The following is a 23,712-nucleotide window of genomic DNA, read 5'->3' as shown; positions in this document are numbered from 1 at the left end:
TCACTAGCCATTCCAGCATTAAAGGACTGGAATACAAACCATCCTAAATCCTTCCTGGAACACGGTAGTTACAAACAAACAAACTAGAAACACATTCTGCCATTTCTAGACTGTGGCCTTTCCCATTGATGTTACACTTTGCCTGGACTTTTCCATCTGGCAAACTTCTACTAATTCTAAAACAATCAGCTCGCAAATTATCTCTAGGAAGACTTCCCTGACTTTTCAGACATGATTACTCCTCTATTTCCCCTATACTTTACAGCAAGCTTCTTAATTGCATTTATCTCACAGTACTATAATGATTTATTAACATGTTTTGAATTCCACTTCCCCTTCCCCAACTCGATGGTGAGCTCTTTGGGTAACAGGGATTTGTCTTATTTACCTTTGCATCCCAAGGATCTGATAGAGTGCTTATCATGAAAAGCAGATGCTCAGTAACATATCTGTTGAGGGTTTTATGATTCTAGGAACATTTACTGAGTACCTACTATGCACAGAACCATATCCTAAGCATGAACAGAAACACAAGACACAGTCATTGCCCTAAGAAACTTACCATTTTCCTACCATTTCCCCTGAGGCGGGAGGGACAGAAAACATTTAGATGGCAACATTATCATTTCTGACATATAGGCTGTTTCAAAGTTTACGGTAATTTGCCTCAAACCCATTTAGGAACTAGGCATTGCATAATTAAATAATAAAATAATGGGCAGTTTGTCACATAGGTTTAAGTGTAGCAGAGTCCACTAGAACCCAAGTCTCCGTCCCAGCAGGAAGGCTCTTATCTGTTCCAGCCTGTAAATTAAAAAAGTGAGATGATACCATGCTTGGAATTTTTTTTTTTTTTTTTTTTTTTTTTGAGATGGAATCTCACTCTTTCGCCCAGGCTGGAGTGCAGTGGCATGATCTCCACTCACTGCAACCTCTGCCTCCCGGGTTCCAGTGATTCTCCTGCCTTAGCCTCCCGAGTAGCTGGGATTACAGGCATGCACCACCACGCCTGGCTAAATTTCATATTTTTAATAGAGATGAGGTTTTGCCATGTTGGCCAAGCTGGTCTCGAACTTCTGACCTCAGGTGATCCGCCCACCTCGGCCTCCCAGAGTGCTGAGATTACAGGTGTGAGCCACCATGCCCAGCTGGAAATTTCTGATGCTGCTGAAGCTTGTGTCTTGGGTGTTCGACTTGGGATCAGGCTCCTCATAGCTCCCATAACTGATGTTGCTATCCTCCAAACTGTAGGAAGCCTCCCCACTGTCTCCCTCATAGGACATCATGCTTTCTTCATTTTCCATGCCCATCCTTGTGTTCTCCTGAAGCATGCTGAAGCATGTGGGGTTGTTTGGGTTTTATTCCACCAGATCCACATCAGAGTCACTTCCACTTTCACTCAGCTGGATGGCAGAGAAAGAATTGTCTCCTTCTTCATCACTCCCAGCATCTTCCTCATCATCTTCTCCTTCAGACATAAGCAAATCCTCATACAGGACACTGGCTTGAGGCTGTTGTACAGTTCCTTCCTCTTCATCTGCAAGATCACCGTCTCCATCTTCACCTTCTGGGGCGGGAGACTTAGGTTTCCCATCCTCCTCATCATCATCATACCCTTCAATATCTACATCAGAGTCCTCCTCACCCAGCCTACCTCGGCCCTGGAACATCTGCTTTTCTGGAGTGGCAGTGGGAATATCCAAGACAGACATATTGCTCTCATCTTGAAATACAGAGGTATCTCGAGACATACTGAGGCATGTGTTGGTATCATACACATCAGGAGGCGGAGGTGTATAGGGCCCTGGGGTCATTGGGTCCAGGCTTTCTAATTCTGCTTCCTCCAAAGCTGCTTCTTTAGCTGTACAAATATCCTTCTCAAGTTGAGTCAACTGCTCATCATACTCAGTCAACGTCTGGTAACAGACGTTCACAATCTCCTGGGCAGTCTTAGTATACTGACTCTCAGGTCCATTATACTTAACACTGTTGGCCAGAATAAGGTTTACATCATCTAGAAAACTCTCCCGACTCTGATACTTGTGCTTGGAGATGTTCTTATGTATGGTCTCTAAATCCACCGGATTGACAATCACTTTGTAATAATCTGGAACAAACTTCTTATTAACTGGGTGATGAAATGGCCAAGAATCTGGAACTGCCATCATTTTCTGGGTGACAATGTTGTCCAGAATGAAAGAAAATGCCACTTGGTCATCATCATCCAGCAAGGGGTTGATAGCTTTCTCTAAGCGAGCTAATTTGTCTCCTTTCTCTCTGAGTTTTTCATCACAGAGATCCAGCATGGATTGAGAGATCTGAGTCAATGAGTGTTTTGGACCATTGTAGGTTGCACTGTTTTTCACAATTAGCTCCAGATGCTCTCTGAACTCTTGCCGAGATGGGTAGAGGCGTTTACGTACATTTTCACGGAGTGTTTGTAGGTCCATTGGCCGAGTGATGATTTTGTAGTAGTCCTTTACAACCTTTGCATTGACTGGAGTGTGGAAAGGGTATGTATTTGGAAGATCTCTCATGTCATTGATGATAGACTCCAAGATGGATGACAGCGTCACCATAGGGTCTGTGCGGCGTCGGTGGATGGACTTATGAGGTCTATTCAAATAGTCACAATGAACAGTGGTTCCAACTCGCCGTTTCTTCTTTGGAGGAAGCTGCTGTTTAGGAAACTTGAGAACCAGAGATTTTCTGCGAACCTCATCCGCATTCTCAATTAGCTGTTTCCCCAAGACAATTTTGGTCCCTTCAACCTTGATAAGTTCTTCATTATCATTATGAATGACTGTCTTTTCCAACTCCTCCTCCTGCTCTTCTGTCATGGCAACAGGGTTGGAAGGTGGCACATTTGTTTGATAATAGAGGGGGCAGAATTTGTTAGTCCTCATGTGTCCAATGGCACCACATGCCCCACATTTCAGTTTTAGGTCAGGACGCTCCTTCATTTTCTTGGGCTTCTTCTCAGGAGGACCCCTAAGTTTCTCCTTTTCCTGGTTCCGCTTAAGCCGCCTCAGTTGCTCTTGAATCCTCCGCCGCTCCTTTCGCATCTCTTCCCGATGTTGTTCATCAAAAAGGGCAAATTTTTGAATGAATTCCTCATCTTTTGTAGTCCGTATGCGTACATAGGCATCAATGACAGCTGGTTTTCGGACTGTCTCACAGCGAACATACTCTTTCCCCTCTTCATCTCGAAATGTGCGATAAATCTTGAGACAGTGTCCAGTGGCAGAAGAGTTAAGGCTTGTCACGGAAGCTGTGTCATCATCTCTGTGATTGTTTCCTGATGCTGCTGAGCCTGCTGCCAGTAGCATTCGCTGTAGTTCCTTCCGCTCCTGCTCCTCCCATTCACGTGACAGCTGAGAGCTGGTTTTCTTGTTCTGCAACATATTCTCAATGCTCTTTCCCATTTCTTCAAAGTCACTATCTTCAGCTGAGCTGCTGTCTGTGTCACTTGATAAGACTTCAGTTGATGACAGAACCTTGTTCTGTAGGTCAAAGATGCGCTGACATTCCTCTTTGTAACGCTCTTGATGCTCAGCCACAGAAAACCTTGATCCACGGGCAAATTTACTCATGGGCCCCTCTCCAGAACGAGCCTGTTCTGTTGACATTGTGCGCACCACATCAATCACTTCCCAGCGGGACAACTTTTTAATCTCTTCCTCTGGCACACCAAATTTACGTAGAAGTTGTTTGGCATTTTTCAGGGAAAGGCGACGAAGGTCTGCATCTGTTCCTGTCACTGTCTTCTTCACTGCCTGCGGCTCTTTATCATCCTTCTGCTGTGTTGGTTTATTTGGAATCTTCACATAGGAGAATCCTTCACCACACCCTGTGGGATCTGCCACCCCAGTCACCTCTAGGAGACACTTGCCCTTCATGGCAGCAATGAAGGCCCTTGTGGTGTTCCAAGGAGCAGTGTGAACTTCATCATCAATCTTCATCTGGAAATCTTCCTCATTTTCTTCTTCTGGAGCAAAAAAGGATTTCTCACCATAGCCAGCATCCTTCAGTCGTTGCTCTGCAGCTATCATACTATAATAAGCACAGCACTGCTCTGGTGACACCATAGCTCTGATCTCTTCTTCCGTTGGTAAACGAAAATCAGACTTAAGCACCCACCAGTTTGAATCCATCCCTGTGCGTTTGAAGTCAGCACAGAGCTTTAGCCTCTTCCGGATGCTGCTTTCTGAATGGGAAGGAAAGGCTTTTTTTATATCTTCCATTCGTATCCTCCGTGGCCGATCTTTACTCTTCCAGAAAAGGCGGTAAATAAAAACCTGTAGAAAGTCTCGAATATGCGTATTGGCCCTTTTGGAGTTAGGCCCAGGAACTTCAAACAAGGGACACTGCTGGCCAACCACAAAAATATCCACTAATTCCCGAATATAGTAACCCTGTCTTGTCCGAATGATCAAGAAATCAGTTTCTGGCATCTTATGAAGATAAATTGGAGCACGAAAAAGGTTGTTCTCAAATGCCTGCAGTAATTGGCCAGGATGGAGAGAGCCCAGGAGAGGAGATGTATGGCAGTAAACAGTTTCCCCATATTTACAATCTGGTGCTCCAGGATCTTTTCCAGGTTTCCGTTTATAATAGTTCTTTATCTTGGTTGCCATGCCAACCTGCATCATTAAGGGTCCATTTTCCTCACTATATTCTGCAAGAATAAGATCTCCATCTTTGCCTGTGAGATCCTGAGGTGTGCGCATAAAAAACAACTCTCCACCACCTGAAGCTTGCCTCTCTTGTTCTCTCATCTTGGCCTTTTTTTTGATGTGCTTTAGCAAAGGTTGGACTGAATGGGGACCTGGCTGAGAGAGTGCACCGAATGAGTACTTTTTCAGAGGTGGGCGATGGAACTGCCGGATTTTGATGGGCCCCATGTGGGTGGGAAAGAAGGGTTGCCATAATTCCACAGCAGGAATTGAATGCTGGATAATATTCCCTCCAAAGGTGCCTCGAAGACCCTGTTGCTTGGGGTAATAATACTCATCACTAGAGAGATTCCATGGATCTTTCACTTCTGGCTGAGACATGTTCTGCTGTGGTTCCTCCTTGATGACTCCTGTTTTCCCCAAGAGAATTCGACTCTTCTTCAGAGATGATTCCCTCTTACTCTCCTTGGAGGGGGAGTTAGAGGTGGCCTCCTCCTTCTCATCAGGAATTTCCAAAATGAGGTTCTCATCATTGGGATCAAGTGTCAAAACAGGAGGTTCCAAAAGCCGGGGCATGGCCTGAGCATCCCAAATGATATTGTCCTCCCAGCGTCCATACACCAGATCCTCATTGTCAATGGGAAAAATAGAGTACCAAGGTTTGTCATCATCCAGAGTGGCTGCAAAACCTTGCTGAACATTGTAAGCCATCGCATTCCTAGTCATGCTAGAAGGCAGCCAGCCTGCCAGGCTTGCACGCTGAGGTTTTGTCCCTTTGTGTTTGACATCCTCCCCATCCCAGATGATATTATCCTCCCAATGCAGCTGTGTCACCATCAGGAAGTTTTCATCAGCCAGAAGATCAGTGCCATTGCTTTCCTCAAGTTTCCTAAATTTCTCTATCATTCTAGATTTTGTCACAGGTTCATGCTCTGTTTTTCTCAGTTTGAAGCCATAGTCAAACCCACTGCCATCTTCAGAGACACCCAGCATATCATACCACAGTTGGGCAGGCCCATAACGCCACTCAGCCACTCTTGGTTTGGTATCTGTCACTTTATCTACATCTCCAGTTGATTGGGAAAATTTGGACTCCACAGGAACCATCATCGTGATTTCATCATCGGAGAGACACTGCTCTGGAGGTGGTCGTGGAGCATAGTCATAGTTCCACAAAGACTTCTGGCTGACTTCTGATTCTGCTGAGCATTCCACCTCCTGGATCTGCTCTTCCTGTATCAGCTCACGATGCTTCTTCCTCTTTCTCCGAGCACTCCGCCAAACAGATGGGACATTCTTCCCTGGTCCAAAAAGACGTAGGAAGCGTAACACCTTTCCAGGTCGAAATTCTGGAAAAAGTTCTGTGACACTTGGCAACAGCTTGGTGGCATCATGCTGCATAATCCCAGTTAACGGAAGGGTCAGCTTTCCATCCTCAGATTCTGCCTGTGTTGCTTCCTGAGGTCCCATCTCAGATTCTGAGTCAGAGTAACTACTGAAGACCACTTTCTCTGAGGCCAAAAAGGAAGGGGCAATGATGGAGGGCAAGATGATGCCTTCGCCATTTTCAGACACACAGGTAATAGCATCCTGGTCCTTATCCTTCTTCATTGGTCCCGGGGGTGGAGGTGGAGGAGGCATCAACTTGCAATCACTGTCTTCGCAATTAACATCATAGTCATCTTCATCATAATCTGAGTGGCGAAGGAGCTGCAAGCTCCCTATCGTCTGCTGGTATTTTCGGCTTTCATCTTCTGCCATCTCGTTGATGTCTGAATAGTCCATAGCTTCTTCTGTACTCCTAATCCACCCTTCATCATTTACCACGGCACCGGCAGTCCCGGTCAATTCTTCATTTGCCGTAAGTTCAGTGATCAGGCTGCCCAGCCCCAAAGCCCCCAAGCCTGCTAAGTGCTTCCTACACTCATCATCCAAGACGCTCTCCCCCTCCAGCTGCCCCGCTCCACTGATGTTGCCGAAAAGGATACCCGCTAAAGAAAATGGGCCGCCTCCAGCCGAATCCTCCTCGCTGTCCGTGTCCGACATGATGGCGGCAGCAGTGATGGTAGCTACTGCCCTCAGCAGCAAATCGCAGCCGGGTCCCACAGACCGGAAATAAAACAACAGTCGCCCGGAAGTGACTTACTGAGCTCCCTTACCCTACCAGCCTCTACCGGAAACTGAATAAAGCTGGGGGAGGGGCGAAGGCGGGTGTGGAGGGGGCGGGACCGGAAAACACTTTTTTTTTTTTTTTTGACGTGGAGTCTCGCAGTGTCACCCAGGGTGGAGTGCAGTGGCAGGATCTCGGCTCACTGCAAGCTCCGCCTTCCAGGTTCATGCCATTCTCCTGCCTCAGCCTCCTGTGTAGCAAGGACTATAGGCGCTCGCCACCACACCCAGCTAATTTTTTTTTCTTTTGTATTTTTAGTAGAGCCGGGGTTTCACCATGTTAGCCAGGATGATCTCGGACTCCTGACCTCGTGATCTGTCCACCTTGGCCCCCCGAACTGCTGGGATTACAGGCGTAAGCCACCGCGCACGGCCTGTTTGCTTGTTTTTGAGACAAAGTCTCGCTCTGTCGCCCCACGCTCCAGTGCAGTGGCGCAGTCTAGGCTCACTGAAACCTCCGCCTCACTAGTTCAAGAGAATCTCCTGCCTCAGCCTCTCTAGTAGCTAGGATTACAGGCATGAGCCACCATGCTTGGCTAATTTTTTTGTATTTTAGTGGAGACAAGATTTCACCATACTGGCCAGGCTGGTCTGAAACTCCTGACCTCAGATGGTCAGCCCACCTGTGTCTCCCAAAGTGCTGGGATTACAGGCGTGAGCCACTGCACCCAGCCTCCATAAATCTTTTATTGTTATTTTTATTTATTTATTTATTTATTTTTGAGACGGAGTCTTGCTCTGCCGCCCAGGCTGGAGTGCAGTGGCCGGATCTCAGCTCACTGCAAGCTCCGCCTCCTGGGTTTACGCCATTCTCCTGCCTCAGCCTCCCGAGTAGCTGGGACTACAGGTGCCCGCCAGGTCGCCCGGCTAGTTTTTTGTATTTTTTTTTTTTTTTTTTGAGACGGAGTCTCGCTGTGCTCCCAGGCTGGAGTGCAGTGGCGTGATCTCGGCTCACTGCAAGCCCCGCCTCCCGGGTTCATGCCATTCTCCCGCCTCAGCCTCCCAAGTAGCTGAGACTACAGGCGCCCGCCACCACGCCCAGCTAGTTTTTTGTATTTTTAGTAGAGACGGGGTTTCACCATGTTAGCCAGGATGGTCTCGATCTCCTGACCTCGTGATCCACCCGCCTCGACCTCCCAAAGTGCTGGGATTACAGGCTTGAGCCACCGCGCCCGGCCGTTTTTTGTATTTTTTAGTAGAGACGGGGTTTCACCGTGTTAGCCAGGATGGTCTCGATCTCCTGACCTCGTGATCCGCCCGTCTCGGCCTCCCAAAGTGCTGGGATTACAGGCTTGAGCCACCGCGCCCGGCCTATAAATCTCTTTATACATGAACTAAATATGTATGCTTCTTCAAATAATCTATAATATTGTCATGCTTTACAATTTTGTATAAAAGGCATTATACCGTGTGTACTCGTTTTTTTACCTTCCTTTTTTTTTAAGAGATGGGAATCTCACTATGTTGGCTAAGCTGGTCTTAAACTCCTCCTGGCCTCAAGCAATCCTCCCACTTTGGCCTCCCACAGTGCTGGGATTACAGGCAAGAGCCACCACACCCGACCTTACTGTATGTACTCTTAGCCAGAATGTTTTCTGGATAAAATTTATGTTTATGATATTCAACTATGTTGATGCATTCAATTCTATTTTTATAGCTCTATAGTGTTCTACAGTATGGTTATGCTACAATTTATCTATGTTCCTATGTTTGTTCATTTAAATTATTTCCAAATTGTTCCTCTTATAAATAATGTATATGATTCCTTGATCATATGTAGGACACATTCTTCAGGGTATACATCTAGGAGTGGAATTACTAGATTTTACAATATATGCTTTTTCAACTACACTTGCTATTACTAAATTGTTCTCCAAAGTAGTTGTACCATTTTACCTATCTAACAGCAGTGTATAAAAGTTCTTACCTCTCCACATCCATTCTAACACTTAGCTTGTCATTTGTTAATTTTTGTTCATTTCCAATAAATGTATAATGATATTGTGGTTGTAATTCGTATTTCTCTGATTCCTAGTGAAGGCTAACTTTTCATACACTTATTGACCAACTGTTTTTCCTCTACTGTCAATTGCCTTTTCATATATTTTTATCTAATTTTTATAGTGTTTTTAGGTTGTCTGTCTTTTCATTGATGTATAAGAGTTCTTCATATATTACGGATTTGCTTGCAAATAACTTTCCCAATCTGTGATATGTCTTTTAATCTATTTTAATGGTGTCTTTGATTAATATATATTTTAAAATTTCAATCTTGTCTTATCAAAATTTTCCTTTATGTTTTTCTTTCTTTTCTTTTCTTTTTTATCTTTTTTTTTTTTTTTTTGAGACAGATGCTTGCTCTGTCGCCCAGGCTGGAGTGCAGTGGTGCGATCTCGGCTCACTGCAACCTCTGCCTCCAGGTTCAAGTGATTCTCTTGCCTCCCCAAGTAGCTGGGACTACAGGCACATGCCACCATGCCTGGCTATTTTTTGTATTTTTATTAGAGACGGGGTTTTGCCATGTTGCCAGGCTGGTCTCAAACTCCTGACTTCAGGTGATCTGCCCACCTCGGCCTCCCAATGTGCTGGGATTGCAGGTGTGAGCCACCACGCCCGGTCTATGCTTTTTTTTTTTTCCTAAGAAAGCTTTTCCTACGAAAAGTCATAAAGATACTTTCTTACATTCTAAAAGTTTTAATGTTTCACTTATTTTTTTGTTTAGTTCTTTATCTGTAATTTATGTGTTTGATGTAAATCTAGTTTGTGCGTGTATGTGTGTGTGTGTGTCTGTCTTTCTCTGATAATCAATTGTTACAGCACCATAGATATCCATTAATCTGTGATGGATCTTTGTCATATATCAGATTACCATAGAAAAATATATTATTAATATCTGTCTGAATTTCTGTTCTGTTCCATTGGTCTATTTGTTTATCCTGGAGACTCACTACACTTAATGTCTATAGCTCAATTTCTATAGCTTTATAATAAATCTAGACAGTTGACAAAAATGAGCCCTGTCCCAGCCTTGATTTTTTTCTGAAACTAAGATTTTTTTATCTTTTGCCCTTGCATATAAATTTTAGAATCACCTTGTTAATTCCCACTTTAAAAATTTGAGGAGTTTATAATTGTACTACATCCATAAGTTAATTTGGTGAGACCTGATATTTTTGTTACATGAGTTTTCTTATCCATGAACATAATGAACGTAGTAGCTCTTTATTTATTTAAGCTTTCTTTAAATATTTTTCAATAAAATTTAATACTTTTTCTGCTTAAAGATCTTATACATCTTTTGTTGATTTATTCCTAAATGTTTGAGTGTTATGTGGCTATTAAATGTTAATTTAAAATGTGTGTATGTAGTTGTGTATATATGTTCTTAATTTCTTGTTAATATAGGAATTCAATTGCTTTTTAATTATAATTGTCTTACATCTAGTAACCCTAGTCTAGTCAACTGTCTTAATGGTTTTCACAATTTGATTGCAGATTATCTTGGGTGGTTGTTTATGTAATCCTCTATGAGTAATCATATTTAAAGTTTTATTATTTATCATTCTATTTTTAAATACTATCAATTGTGTATGCATGTTTATATCTCTTCCTTTTAGATAACCAATAGTATATAATTTTCCACCTTGCTTTTCTTGCTTAAAAATATATCTTGGAGATTACTCCATAGTAGTTTATAAAGAGATTCCTTATTCTTTTTGATAACTGTAGAATTATCACTTGGGTGAGTATACCAGCCACCCATTGACAGGTATTTGAGTTGTTTCCAGGCTTTGCTATTTCACACAGTGCTGCAGTGAAAAGTCTTATGTATGCATCCTTTTGTTTTTTCTGTTTTTTTTTTTTTTTTTTTTTGTGTGTGTGTGTGTGTGTGTGTGTGTGTTTTGTTTTTTGTTTTTTTTTGTTTTTTTTGTCGGTGCATCTTTGGGATAGATTCTTGCAAGAGGGATTAGTGGGTCAAAGTGTAAATGCAGATATTATTTCATTGGTATTTGCCAAACTCTGTTCCTTAGTTGTTGAACCATTTTTCATTCCTAACAACAATGAATGAGAGGGGCAGTTTCCCCAAAGCCTCAACAACACAGCATGTTGTCAAATTTTTAAATTTTTGCTGATCTCATAGGTATAAGACAGTATCTCGCTGTAGTTTTAATTTGCATTTATCTTATCATGGATGACATGGAGTATCTTCAACCAAGGGGCATTTGCATTTATTTTTACTGTGTACTTGTTCATATCTCTTGTGCATTTTTCTAAGGTTGTTAGTCTTTTCTCCTCTTTTTAAAGAAAATTTTAATATGTTAGGGATATTTACCCTTTCTGTAATATAAATTGAAAATATTTTGCCAGTTCATCACTTATTTTTTCACATCTCTGTATATTTTACCTTTCTTATTAAAATATTTGTTCTCTGGACAAAGAAGTCTATGTTGGTAGTTTTTTATTTCTTTCAATATCCTGAAGTTAACTTTCCATTGACCTCTGGTTTTCACTTGTACTGGCTTTCCACATCAGTTTTGATCAGATTGGTGCTTTTTGGTTGGTTTTGTTATATTTAAGATTTTCTCCTTGCATTTCATTTTCTAGTTTCACTATGTGTTTCTGGAGGCAGATTTCCTTTTTTTTTTTTTAGACAGAGTCTCACTCTGTCGGCCAGGCTGGAGTGCAGTGGTATGATCTTGGCTTACTACAACCTCCACTCATGGGGTTCAAGCAATTCTCCTGCCTCAGCCTCCCTAGTAGCTGGGACCACAGGCATGCGCCACCATGCCAGGCTGGTGTCTCCAACTCCTGACCTCAAGTGCTCTGTCCACCTTGGCCTCCCAAAGTGCCAGGATTACAGGCATGAGCCACCGTGCCTGGCCTGGAGGCAAATTTCGCTTTTTGTTCTTTTTAGCTTCATTTGACCCTTTAGGCTTATTAAATAGTAAAATTGAATGTCTTTCATTAGTTCTCTGAAATTCTTTGACATCATCTTTTAAAATATTGTCCCTGCTCCATTTTATCTCTTTTTCTTTTTTATACTCCAATTATGTGAATGTTAGACCTTACTTTGTCCTCTATGTTTCTTAGTCAATATTCTGTATTTTCCCTTTTAAAAATTTTCTTTAGGTTTCATTTTTATATTTTTCTCTGACCCAGCTTCCAGTTCACAATTTTTTTCTTCAATTGTATGTAATCTTCTGTTAAACCCATCCATTCAGTTCTTCATTTTACCTATTGTGTTTTTCAATTTTACAATTTCTAGTTGGTTCATTTTTAGTTTTACAGTGTCACCTCTTACGGTTTCTATGACTGCACTGATATTTTTAAACAAAGCATTTATATCCATGAGTTGTTTTACAACATCTGTCTGATAATTCTGGTATTTGGACTCTTGCAGCTCTGTTTTTGTTGTTCACTCTTTTCCTTAGTTCTTTCCTTAGTTCCTTGATTTGTCTTGAGTCTCATTTTGCATTATAGGCTTTCACAGCTTGTTGAAAAAATTAAAATTATATTTATTGATAGTTTGAGACCCAGGATGATGTTATTTTCCTTCAGAAAGGATTTAACTTTTTTTCAACTTTAAAAAACCTGAGGATATTAGCAGTCTAGAACCAACATTTGAGGGTTTGGTAGGCTAGAGTAAAATCCATACCCCATGCTTCCAGGTTGCAGTCTTTGTCTCAAGCCAGAGCAAAAGATACTATATTAGGGCCTCTGTCTTTGAGGGACATGAATGCTAGTTCCTAAACCTGCATGCATCTGAGTAATCAAAAGCTTAGCTCTGTGTCTGCTGCTTCCAGTCCATTGCCAAAAAAGCCTCAAAACCAAAATAGCAGCCCTTGTGGTTCCAGGATATACAGCGGGTAATTTCCCAAGATCTCAGTGAAGCTCTGCCTCAGCTTCCTTTTAACTATCAGCAAATCCTCCTTTCCAAAGAGATGCTGTTTCACCTCTTTGAGCTCTCTCTAATTGTTTTCTTATTTTAATTCCTCACTATCTTGTTAGATTCTGTTTGTAAGAATGTGTGTGTCTGTGTTTGTGTGTTTTGCTCCATTTTTAAAATTGTCTTCAAGTGGGAGATTTGATTGAAATCATCTGCTCTGCTAACCCTGGAATCTGGAATATGGGCTAATATCATAATGGGGGAGACCAAAAATAAACAAACAAGTAAATACATATGTCAGGTGGTGATAAGTGCTATTGAGAAAACTAAGGCAGAATAAGGGAGATAGGAATGCCAGGGGTGAGGGAAAAAGTTGTCAGGGAAGATCCTTCTGAAATAATGACATTTGAGTGAATAGCTATGAAAAATGAGAGAGGTAATTGTTCTATGTAACTTTGGAGTCAGAGTATGTGCAAAGGGGAGAGGATGTGGAGAAATAGGAACACTTTTACACTGTTGGTGGGACTGTAAACTAGTTCAACCATTGTGGAAGACAGTGTGGCGATTCCTCAAGGATCTTGAACTAGAAATACCATATGACCCAGCCATCCCATTACTGGGTATATACCCAAAGGATTATAAATCATGACGCTATAAAGACACATGCGCACATATGTTTATTGCGGCACTTTTCACAATAGCAAAGACTTGGAACCAACTCAAATGTCCATCAATGATAGACTGGATTAAGAAAATGTGGCACATATACACCATGGAATACTATGCAGCCATAAAAAAGGATGAGTTCATGTCTTTTGTAGGAACATGGATGCAGCTGGAAACCATCATTCTCGGCAAACTATTGCAAGGACAGAAAACCAAACACCGCATGTTCTCACTCATAGGTGGCAACTGAACAATGAGAACACCTGGATACAGGAAGGGGAACATCACACACCAGGGCCTATCATGGGGTGGGGGGAGGGGGGAGGGATAGCATTAGGAGATACACCTAATGTAAATGATGAGTTAATGGGTGCAGCACACCAATGTGGCACATATATGCATATGTAGCAAACCTGTACGTTGTGCACATGTACCCTTGAACTAAAAACATAATAAAAAATAATTTAAAAAATTAAAATGATGTGAGGGGGTAGCTGAGGGCAAAATTATATAGGGCCTTGTAGGTCATTACTGTTTCAGAATTTTACTGTGAGTGAAAGAAGGAGCCATTATAAGTTTTGAGCAAAAGAATGACTTGAGATCTTACCTGCATTTGAATAGGTAACTCTGGCCTCTATGTTGAAAACTGACTGTATTGAGGTAAAGGAAGAAGTGGGTCCAGCTGGGAAGTTATTAAAATGATTCCAGTGAGAGAGTAAGATATGATGGAAGCATGGACCAAGATAGTAGCAATAGAGGTGGTGAAAGTGTTCAGATTTTTAATACATAGTATTTTGAAGATAAAATCAACAGGATTTACTGATGAATTGGATATGTGGTGTCAGAGAAAGGAGATAAGGTTTTAGCCTGGGCAACTAGAAGGACAGAGAAACCATTTCCTGAGATGTAGAAGACTGTATAAGGAGCAGACGACAGCAGAGAGATGGGGGATGTCATTGGAGAGTCAGGAGTTTGATTTTGGATAGGTTAATTTTGAGATCCCCTATTAGATAGATTTCAAGTGGAGATTTCAGCAGAGGCTGAGTACAAGTCTACAAGTTAGGAAAGAGGTCAGGGTTAGAACTATAAATTTGAGACTCATTGGTGTATAAATGCTTTCAAAGCTTAGGGACTGTGAATGGTGTTACCTAAGGAGTAAGTAAAGACAAAGAAATCAAAAGATTTTAGGGCTAAACTCTGCAGTGTTCTAATGTTCAGCAATCAGTAAGTAAGAAGGACCTGAACAGCCAGTGGCATAGAAGGAGAACCAAGAGAAAGTGATGCTTCAAGCCAAGTGAAGAAAGTGATTAAAAAAATAAAGCATGGTCTGGCCGGGTGCAGTGGCTCACACCTGTAATCCCAGCACTTTGGGAGGCCGAGGCGGCGGATCACGAGGTCAGGAGATTGAGACCATCCTGGCTACAGTGAAACCCTGTCTCTACTAAAAATACAAAAAAATTACCTGGGCATGGTGGTGGGCACCTGTAGTCCCAGCTACTCAGGAGGCTGAGGCAGGAGAATGGCGTGAACCCATGAGGCGGAGCTTTCAGTGAGCTGAGATCACACCACTGCACTCCAGCCTGGGCAACAGTGCGAGACTCCATCTCAAAAAATAATCATAACAATAAAAATAAAGAAAAGAAAAGAAGCGTGGCCAATGAACAGTTGCTGAAAGTGTAAGTAAAGCCATGGATTAAGCAATAGTGAGGCCAAATTTTAGAAAAGTAAATCTAAGGAATAAACAGCATTTGAAAACATTGGCATTAAAATGACATTTGTTCTTTTGAGTAAAATCTAAGAAAAAGAATTCTAATGGGACGCTTTAGGCAACGGCAAATGATAGCCTTCTTTGGTATCAACCTGGCAGACAGAAGTATCTCCCCACTCCTGCCATGAAAAATGCTCAACAGTTTGTCACTTTATTTGCAGTATTATTTCTTTAGTCTCAGAAATAGCTTTGTACACTTTGACTTCTAGATTATTTTTTATTTTTTCATATTTCATCAAATATTTTCATATATGATGATATGGTAGCAGGTGGGTATTAGGTAACTTTTGAGCTCTCATACAAAACAAAAGAAATATTTGGAATCTTCAAAGAATACAAACAAGCTTGCATGTCTACAAATTCTGAAACATTTTCCCAAATAATAACACATCAATAAAACTCTAAGTACTTTAATTATTTCTAAATTATATATATATGTGTATATATATGTCTCCAATTAGTTCTTTCAGTCTTTGTTTTAAACATAATTTATTTTCTCCACAGAAAACATTTATTTTTTAATTATCATACAGAATGGGAAATTCAATTTTCTTTTATCAAAATGATTTCCTGATTGTCGTTCAATTTAAAAATTTTAATGTGACATTAAATATGTTTAAACTATTTAAATTAAGATAGTTAAAATGATAAATTGTTTCATTTTTATTTTTTTAAATAAGAAAAAGCATTTTATGGTGTGAATATTTTTATTTGAGTGCATTCATATGAACATAGAAAAAATATAAACATTAAATTGCCATTTCTTGTTTTGAGGAAGGAATGACAGTGGGAATGAGAGTCATGGGGAAGGAGAACTTCGTTGGTTTTTCTTTTTTATAACTTTTATTTTAGGTTTGGGGGTACATGTGAAGGTTTGTTATACTGGTAAACATGTGTCACAGGGGTTTGTTGTACAAATTATTTCATCACCCATGTATTAAGCTAGTACCCAATAGTTATTTTTTCTGCTCCTCTCCCTCCTCCCACCCATCACTCTCAAGTAAACTACAGTGTACAGTGTCTGTTGTTACCTTCTTTATGTTCATAAATTCTCATCGTTTAGCTATCACTTCTAAGTGAGAACATGCAGTATTTGGTTTTCTGTTGCTGCGTTAGTTTGCTAAGGGTAATAGCCTCCAGTTCCATCCATGTTCCTGCCAAAAAAAACAAACATGATCTTGTTCTTTTCTATGGCAGCATAGTATTTCATGGTGTATATGTACCTCATTTTCTTTATCCAGTCTGTCACTGATGGGCATTTAGGTTGCTTCCATGTCTTTGTTATTGTGAATATCGCAGCAATGAACATTCATGTGCATGTGTCTTTATAGTAGAACAATTTATATTTCTTTGGGTACATACCCAGTAATGGGATAGCTAGGTCGAACGGTAGTTCCGCTTTTAGCTCTTTGAGGAATCGCCATACTGCTTTCCACAATTTAAACTCCGACCAACAGTGTATAAGTGTTCCCTTTTCTCTGCAACCTTGCCAGCATGTTATTTTTTGACTTTTTATTATAGCCATTCTGACTGGTGTGAGATAGTATTTCATTGTGGTTTTAATGAGCATTTCTCTAAAGAATGGTGATATTGAGCTTTTTTCATATGCTTGCTGGCTGCATGTATGTCTTCTTTTGAAAAGTGTCTGTTCATGTCTTTTGCCCACTTTTTAATGGGGTTGTTTTCACTTGTAAATTTGTTTAAGTTTCTTACAGATGATGGATAGTAGACTTTTGTCACATGCATAGTTTGCAGGTATTTTCTCCCATTCTGTAGATTGTCTGTTTATTCTGTAGATAGTTTCTCTTGCTGTGCAGAAGCTCTTAATTAGATTCCATTTGTCAATTTTTACTTTTGTTGCAATTGCTTTTGGTGTCTTTGTCATGAAATCTTTGCCAATTCCTATGTCCAGGATGGTAGTGCCTAGGTTGTCTTCTAGTGTTTTTACAGTTTTGGGTTTTACATTTAAGTCTTTAATCCATTTTCGGTTAATTTCCCATGAAGCAAAATAATACTTGCTTCATGGGATCATTACGATTTTACAGGGCCAAGCATTGAGTAGGTGCTGAGTGAAAGAAAAGTATTCATCATCACCATCGTTATCATCGTCATTGTTCAATGATCTCCAAAATAAAGTAGTTAAAAAAAGATAAGCTAGGGTAAGCATTATCATTACCAAAGGTTAGGATTTGGTTTTATAGGAAATATATTTATTTATATTAAGAGTTTAACAATAAAACCCATGAAGGGGAAAAGGAGAGAAGATTCATTGCATTCCCTGTACTGGACGACAGGTATTTTTACATACGTCTTTTAGTTAAACCTGACAAACCTTTATTTAGTTAAATTCCAGAGAGGAGGTAGTATATGCCCATTTTATAGATGGAAATTGAATCTCAGAAGGACTAAGTGATTTGGCCAAGATCACATAGCTGTTAACTGGTAGAAGTGAATCAGCTTCACTTGTTTTGACTCCAAATTTCATACTAAACTTCAAACTTACAGTCATTTTGGAGGCTATTGAAATTGGACCACCTACTCTCATCTAGTCTAGATCTAAATCCAAAGCTTGTGGGTAGCATAGGCTTTAATAGTCCTCGGGTTTTTTGGTTTGTTTGTTTGGTTGGTTTGTTTTTGGAGATGGAGTCTTGCTCTGTTGCCCAGGCTGGACTGGAGTGCAGTGGCTCAATCTAGGCTCACTGCAACATCCGTCTCCCGGGTTCAAGCAATTCTCCTGGCTCAGCCTCCCAAGTAGCTGGGACTACAGGTGCCCAGCACCACACCTGCCTAATTTTTTTTTTTTTTTGTATTTTAGTAGAGACAGGGTTTCAACATGTTGCCCAGGCTGGTCTCGAACTCCTGAGCTCAGGCAATCCTCCTGCCTCGGTCTCCCAAAGTACTGGGATTACAGGTGTGAGCCACCATGCCTGGCAATAGTCTTCAGCTTTTATTCACTCTTTCATCCACATCCTAACCACACCAAAGGAACCCCATAATTCAGAGGGCTAGTGACCACACCTGCTGCCTGCACAGAGTTCACAGCTGTGCCAGCCCCTCTCTGCATGGAGTTGGAACATTCCCTTCCCTGGACAGTTCTCTTCCTTAGCTGGCAAATCAGATGGAGCTGGTTCTGGGCTGACTGTACCTCCTGTGTTCCCATGGATGCAGTCACGCTCATTTCCAGCCAACCTTGGGTTGAAGAAGTTGCCTGACTCAGCAAGTCTGTCATTTCCTCCTACACAGTTCTTTCCAGCTTGTTGGCAATGGTATCCAGGAGTGGCTGGAGAATTCTGATAACAGCTTACTGATTGGATTCCAGGGGAGTAGCTCTGATTCTGCTGAAGACTCATTGGAAGGTGGAGAGTTACTGACAAAGGAAGTTAATGATGACCACTCGAGAAACTCTGACTACCTCTGTGGATGCCTTCACAACTATTTAAAGCATAAATAGTTGGAGCTAACTGAGACACCAGAAAATGAAACAAACCCCATAAATAGAAATTAACAATCAGTCTATGACCCACTTAAGTAGATGTTACATCTCCTGCCAAAAGCCTGCCAGACAATGTACCCTGAGTTAATGGCTTGGTGCCTTCCTTTTCATCACTCTCATATGGAAATTAAACAATTGTCTTCTAATTCCCTTGCAGGACCATGCCCTCTTCTTTTCTGACCTCCATTCTTGGTAGCTTTTTTTTTCTTTTAAACTATGGAACTACTTCATAAAACACAGCCAGTACAGAACTGCAAAAGGTGTCTGACTCGAGCAGTTGTGGATATTGGCGTGTGAAAGTTACACTTACCATGCAATATCAAAGTCATGAAACTCAAGTGAAGATATTGTGTTTTTCTGTATTCTGTGAGCAATATTTGGCACACTCAGGGATTCACAAATCCTCTTTCAAGACCTTCCAAGATTGAGATTTAATTAGCTTTTTCTAGTTATATCTCCTTTATTATTTAACCTATGGTCTTGTCTAGCACTGTTTAATAGAAATGTAGTATGAGGCACATGTCATTTTAAAGTTTCTAGTAGCTACCTTAAAAACATTAGGTAAATTAATTTCAATAATACACTTTTTTTTTTTTTTTTTTTTTTTTTGAGAGGGAGTTTCACTCTTTTTGCCCAGGCTGGAGTGCAATGGTGCGATCTCGGCTCACCACAACCTCCACTTCCTGGATTCAAGCAATTCTCCTGCCTCAGCCTCCCTAGTAGCTAGGATTACAGGCATGTGCCACCATGCGTGGCTAAGTTTGTATTTTTAGTAGAGATGGGGTTTCTCCGTGTTGGTCAGGCTGGTCTTGAACTCCCGACCTCAGGTGATCCACCCACCTTAGCCTCCCAAAGTGCTGGGATTACAGGCGTGAGCCACCGTGCCCAGTAATAATGCACATTAACCCTATCTATCCAAAATATTGTTTCAACATGTAATCAATATAAAAAATTATTAATGAGATGTTACATTTTCATACTAAGTCTTCAAAATCTGGCTATAAGAGGTACACTTACAGCACCTCTTAATTGGAACTAGCAGTTTCAAGTGCTCAATAGCCTCATTTAATCAGTGGTTACTTTATTAGACAGTACAGCTCTATTCAAATATGTTGAAAGAAAAAACAAATAGGTAAGTAGTATTATTAGATGAACAAGTTCTCCAGAGGAAAGTAAACATAGAGATTTAACATATTGTTTCTGCTGCGTACATTTTGCTTCCTAATAAAACATGTAGAGATTCAATAGTAGCTGCTGGTGCACGAAATAAATAACTTAGAGGTGAAGAGCCTGGCTTTGAGCCAGACAGATCAACCATTAAAATTTTGGCCCTGCTCTGGCCAGGTGTGGTGGCTCACACCTGTAATCCCAGCACTTTGGGAGGCTAGGACCGATGGATCATGAGGTCAGGAGTTCAAGATCAGCCTGGCCAACATGGTGAAACCCCGTCTCTACCAAAAATACAAAAATTAGCTGGGTGTGGTGGTGGGCGCCTGTAATCCCAGCTACTTGGGAGGCTGAGGCAGGAGAATAGCTTAAATCCGGGAGGCAGAGGCCGCAGTGAGCCGAGATCACACCATTGCATTCCAGCATGGGCAACAAGAGTGAGAATCGGTCTGAAAAAAAAAAAATTTTTTTTGGCCCTGCTCACAATTAGCTTGTAATCTTGACAAATTACTTTTCTTTTTTTTTTTTTTTAATTATACTTTAAGTTCTAGGGTACATGTGCACAACGTGCAGGTTTGTTACGTATGTATACATGTACCATGTTGGTGTGCTGCACCCATTAACTCGTCATTTACATTAGGTATATCTCCTAAAGCTATCCCTCCTCACCTCCCACAACAGGACCCAGTGTGTCTCAGTTGCTTCTTCTTCTATAAACAATTCACCCCATTTGGGTCTAATATTGAGAGAAGTAGAAACTGAATGAGGAAGATGCCCAAGTTGTGGAATGTCTTTAAGGCATAGAGCTTTATAAACTAAGTGTGCTGCCAAGAGAAAGATTATTTAAATGAACTGGTGAGAATGACAAGTGGCATGGGAAAAGAATGGAAGAGTACATGAAGGATGCATTACTCTCGAGATCCTTCCTCATTCTGATGTTTTATAATTTCATATTTTATATCAAGTTAAAATGGATAATTTTGAAGTGCTTTGCAAATGCTTATCCTTTAAGTAACTATTCAACCTTAAATTTTGTCTGTGTTACAAATTTAGGAAGTGCACATTTTAAATGCCTATCCCTGATGAGGGGCAGTTGCAAGTTTCTGGGATTCAAATAAAAGAAGATCCTTACTTATTTGCAGGTAGTTCACATAGTGACCCAGAACACTGGCTTTAGACTCTGAAATACCCAAGTTCTTGTTCAGCTCTCCCAGTTTTGGAATTGTGACTTTGGGTAAGTCTCATAAACTCTGTACATATCATCTGCATGATAGAAATAATAATAATACCTATCACCCAAGATTGGTGAAAGAATTTACTTAGATGATGTGCAAAGCTCCTGTAAAATTCTCCATACATTTTAGTGGTTATATCTTGTTACTTTACAGTTTTGATCATTCTAATGCAGCCATTCCCATTTAATAAAATCTTTGGAATGGCTTCTTCATGTTGGTGGGAATTTCCCTTTTACCAACAGCCAAATAAATGGCTATATAAAATAACATTTCTTCCATCTTCACAGGACTCCCTCCTAAAACAGCCACTTAGGAACAAGAGCCACTGAAAAGTGGTGGATGTCCTCTCTTGACAACCCATAGCAGGAACCAGCTTGTGTAGCAGTGACACTGCAAACTAAGGAACCAGAAGCCAGATGCATCCCTTGCCAGGGGGCTCCCAGTGGAGTCTTGTAGACTATGTTACAGTGTGCCATGGCTCCAATTTAATTCTAAGCTCTAGTTGTGTGACTAAAAGCCTAAAGGAGAAAAAGGAAAACCAGCCTCAAAGTCCTGCCTACTTCTGTCTTCTGGCAAGAAGAAACAATGGCTATACATCCAGGAGGGCTGGAGGGGCTGAGTGGCATTACCATTTTGTAACTCTCTTACTCACGAAAAACACAGGAGATGTTTTCAAACAAATGTACATTCATGAGGAATTTTTTTTTAAAGATAGTAGAAAGAATTTTTTTAAAAAGCAGCGGCAGCACAAGGCTTATTGGTTATCTCTGTTCAGCAACACACATTTGGGGGTCATGTCAGAAAATGGTATGTGCTCATAGGACCTGCCTTCCTTTAGGTCATACCTTTACATCATCCGTTTATTGTGGAAATAATATTGTTCATTCTCATGGGCTGCTTAAGATTTCTAAGATATCACACTGGCCAGAATACTTTGATAAGTTCCATTGCTCAGGGTCCTGGATTTTTGACTGGTCAAGTCCCATCCAAGGAACTGGAGCATAAAATAGATAACTTAGAGGTCAAGAGCCTGGCTTTGAGCCAAAGAGACCAGTCATTAGAATTTTGGCCCTGTTCATTACTAGCTTGTGATTTTTACAAATTACCTTTCTTTCTAAGCCTCAGTTTCTTCTTCCATAAACAAAGGCTAGAAAGATACCTGCTTCATAGGATTGTTACTAGGATCAAATGAGAATGCCTATAAAGTGCTTAGCATAGTGCCTGGCACATCGTAAGATTTCAATAAATGTTAAATGCTTTCACATGTAAAACTGGTGGAAATGTGTCTCGTTTGTTTCCAGGGCCTCTGTTCCTCTAGAAAATTGTCAGGTGATAAGAGTCTATCCAGTACCAACAAGCTACACAACCAGAGCAAGACTGAAACAAGTCCATTTACCTGTGACTCAAGAAGCATGGAATGTTAGAAAGGGAAGGGCCTTTAGAGACCATTTAATCCAATCTTTTATTTTACAAAAAATAAAAATAAACAAAACTTCTGGGAGATAAAGAAACTTGATCCGTGTGAAGAGCTAGTTAGAGGTAGGGCCGTGGTTCAAATCTATATTTTTTGACCCTTAATCCTGTGATCTGATGAGCTCAATTGCTTTAGTGGTTAGAACAGCTTAAATGGTAGGGCATGAATGACCAAGGTGAAAGCCTCCTAAATGTCTAAGTCATCTCATTAACCACTCATTTGTGATTCCATGATTGTATCACAATATGCTCTCTCAATAGCAAACAGAGAGCAAGTGATTACAAGATGCCACCTTAAAAGAAACCCTCCACTTTATAGGCCCTGCAAACCATCATCGTCATGGTAAGTTTGCTAAACACATTTGATATTGAACCATAATATGTGAAACAATTCATCAAACGCTTACAACCATTTATGCCAAAGAACTGGGGGGAAATCATAGAAATCTATACTGTGAACTGTAAGCCAAAGGCATTTATGACAAGTGAAATGTCATGCTAGACATTCTTTACAATGACACCCAATAATCCCTATTTCCTGGTATTCATATCATTGGGTAACTCCTCCCCTAGAGTTTGGGCTGGATGTATGCACTTACTTCTAACAAACAGAATACAGCAGAAGTGACAGGATGTCGATTGTGAGATCAGGTTATAAAGACTGTGGCTTCTACCTTTGGCACTCTTTTTCACTCTCCTTTAGTTTGCCTATTTGGGGAAAACCATCTGCCATGTCACAAAGTAGCCCCATGGATAAGCGCATGTGAGTAAGCTTGGAAGCAGACCTTCTGAGGCCTGCCTATAACTATGTGAGTGAGATTGGAAGCAGTTTTTTCAGCCCCAATCAAGTCTTGAGATGACTGACAGTTTGACTGCAACCTTGTGAGATACCTTAGGCCAAATGGTACCCAGCTCAGCCGCTCCCAGATGCATTAGCCATAGAAATTATGATATAATAAATTTTAGGGTAACTTGCAATAGATAATACAAAATACAGATAGGATTGGGATGTAGCAACCCTAAGCACGGGGCTTGATGTAGTGGTCCCCCAAAAAGCAAATATTTTTATTGTCATTATGGACAGTCCAGAAAAACAGTAATTCATTTTCTGTGAGACTTCTCCAAGGTTCTGCAAAAATCAAATAAATATACTTGTGGATGATCTCAGTACTATTATC

General features: G+C 40.8%; 1 protein-coding gene across 2 annotated transcripts; it reads right to left on the bottom strand.

The window, feature by feature from the left end:
- Nucleotides 1–645: 645 nt before the first annotated feature.
- On the bottom strand, nucleotides 646–6,869 carry TAF1L (TATA-box binding protein associated factor 1 like). 2 transcript variants are annotated; one of them, XM_025360040.1, is made up of 2 exons: nucleotides 1,661–6,761; nucleotides 1,295–1,567 (listed from the first exon to the last, which is right to left on the bottom strand). In XM_025360040.1, exons 1-2 carry the CDS (start codon nucleotides 6,720–6,722, stop codon nucleotides 1,359–1,361), a joined length of 5,271 nt encoding a protein of 1,756 aa, XP_025215825.1. In that variant the 5' UTR covers nucleotides 6,723–6,761; the 3' UTR covers nucleotides 1,295–1,358. The 2 variants fall into 2 exon arrangements, with proteins under 2 accessions (XP_025215824.1, XP_025215825.1); XM_025360039.1 differs by having other exon boundaries at nucleotides 646–6,869.
- Between the last annotated feature and the right edge of the window lie 16,843 nt (nucleotides 6,870–23,712).

Source organism: Theropithecus gelada, chromosome 15, assembly GCF_003255815.1.
Source record: "Theropithecus gelada isolate Dixy chromosome 15, Tgel_1.0, whole genome shotgun sequence".
NCBI classification, from domain to species: domain Eukaryota; kingdom Metazoa; phylum Chordata; class Mammalia; order Primates; family Cercopithecidae; genus Theropithecus; species Theropithecus gelada.
The sequence above is the reverse complement of the archived record's forward strand: the minus strand, read 5'-3'. Positions and strand labels throughout refer to the sequence as shown.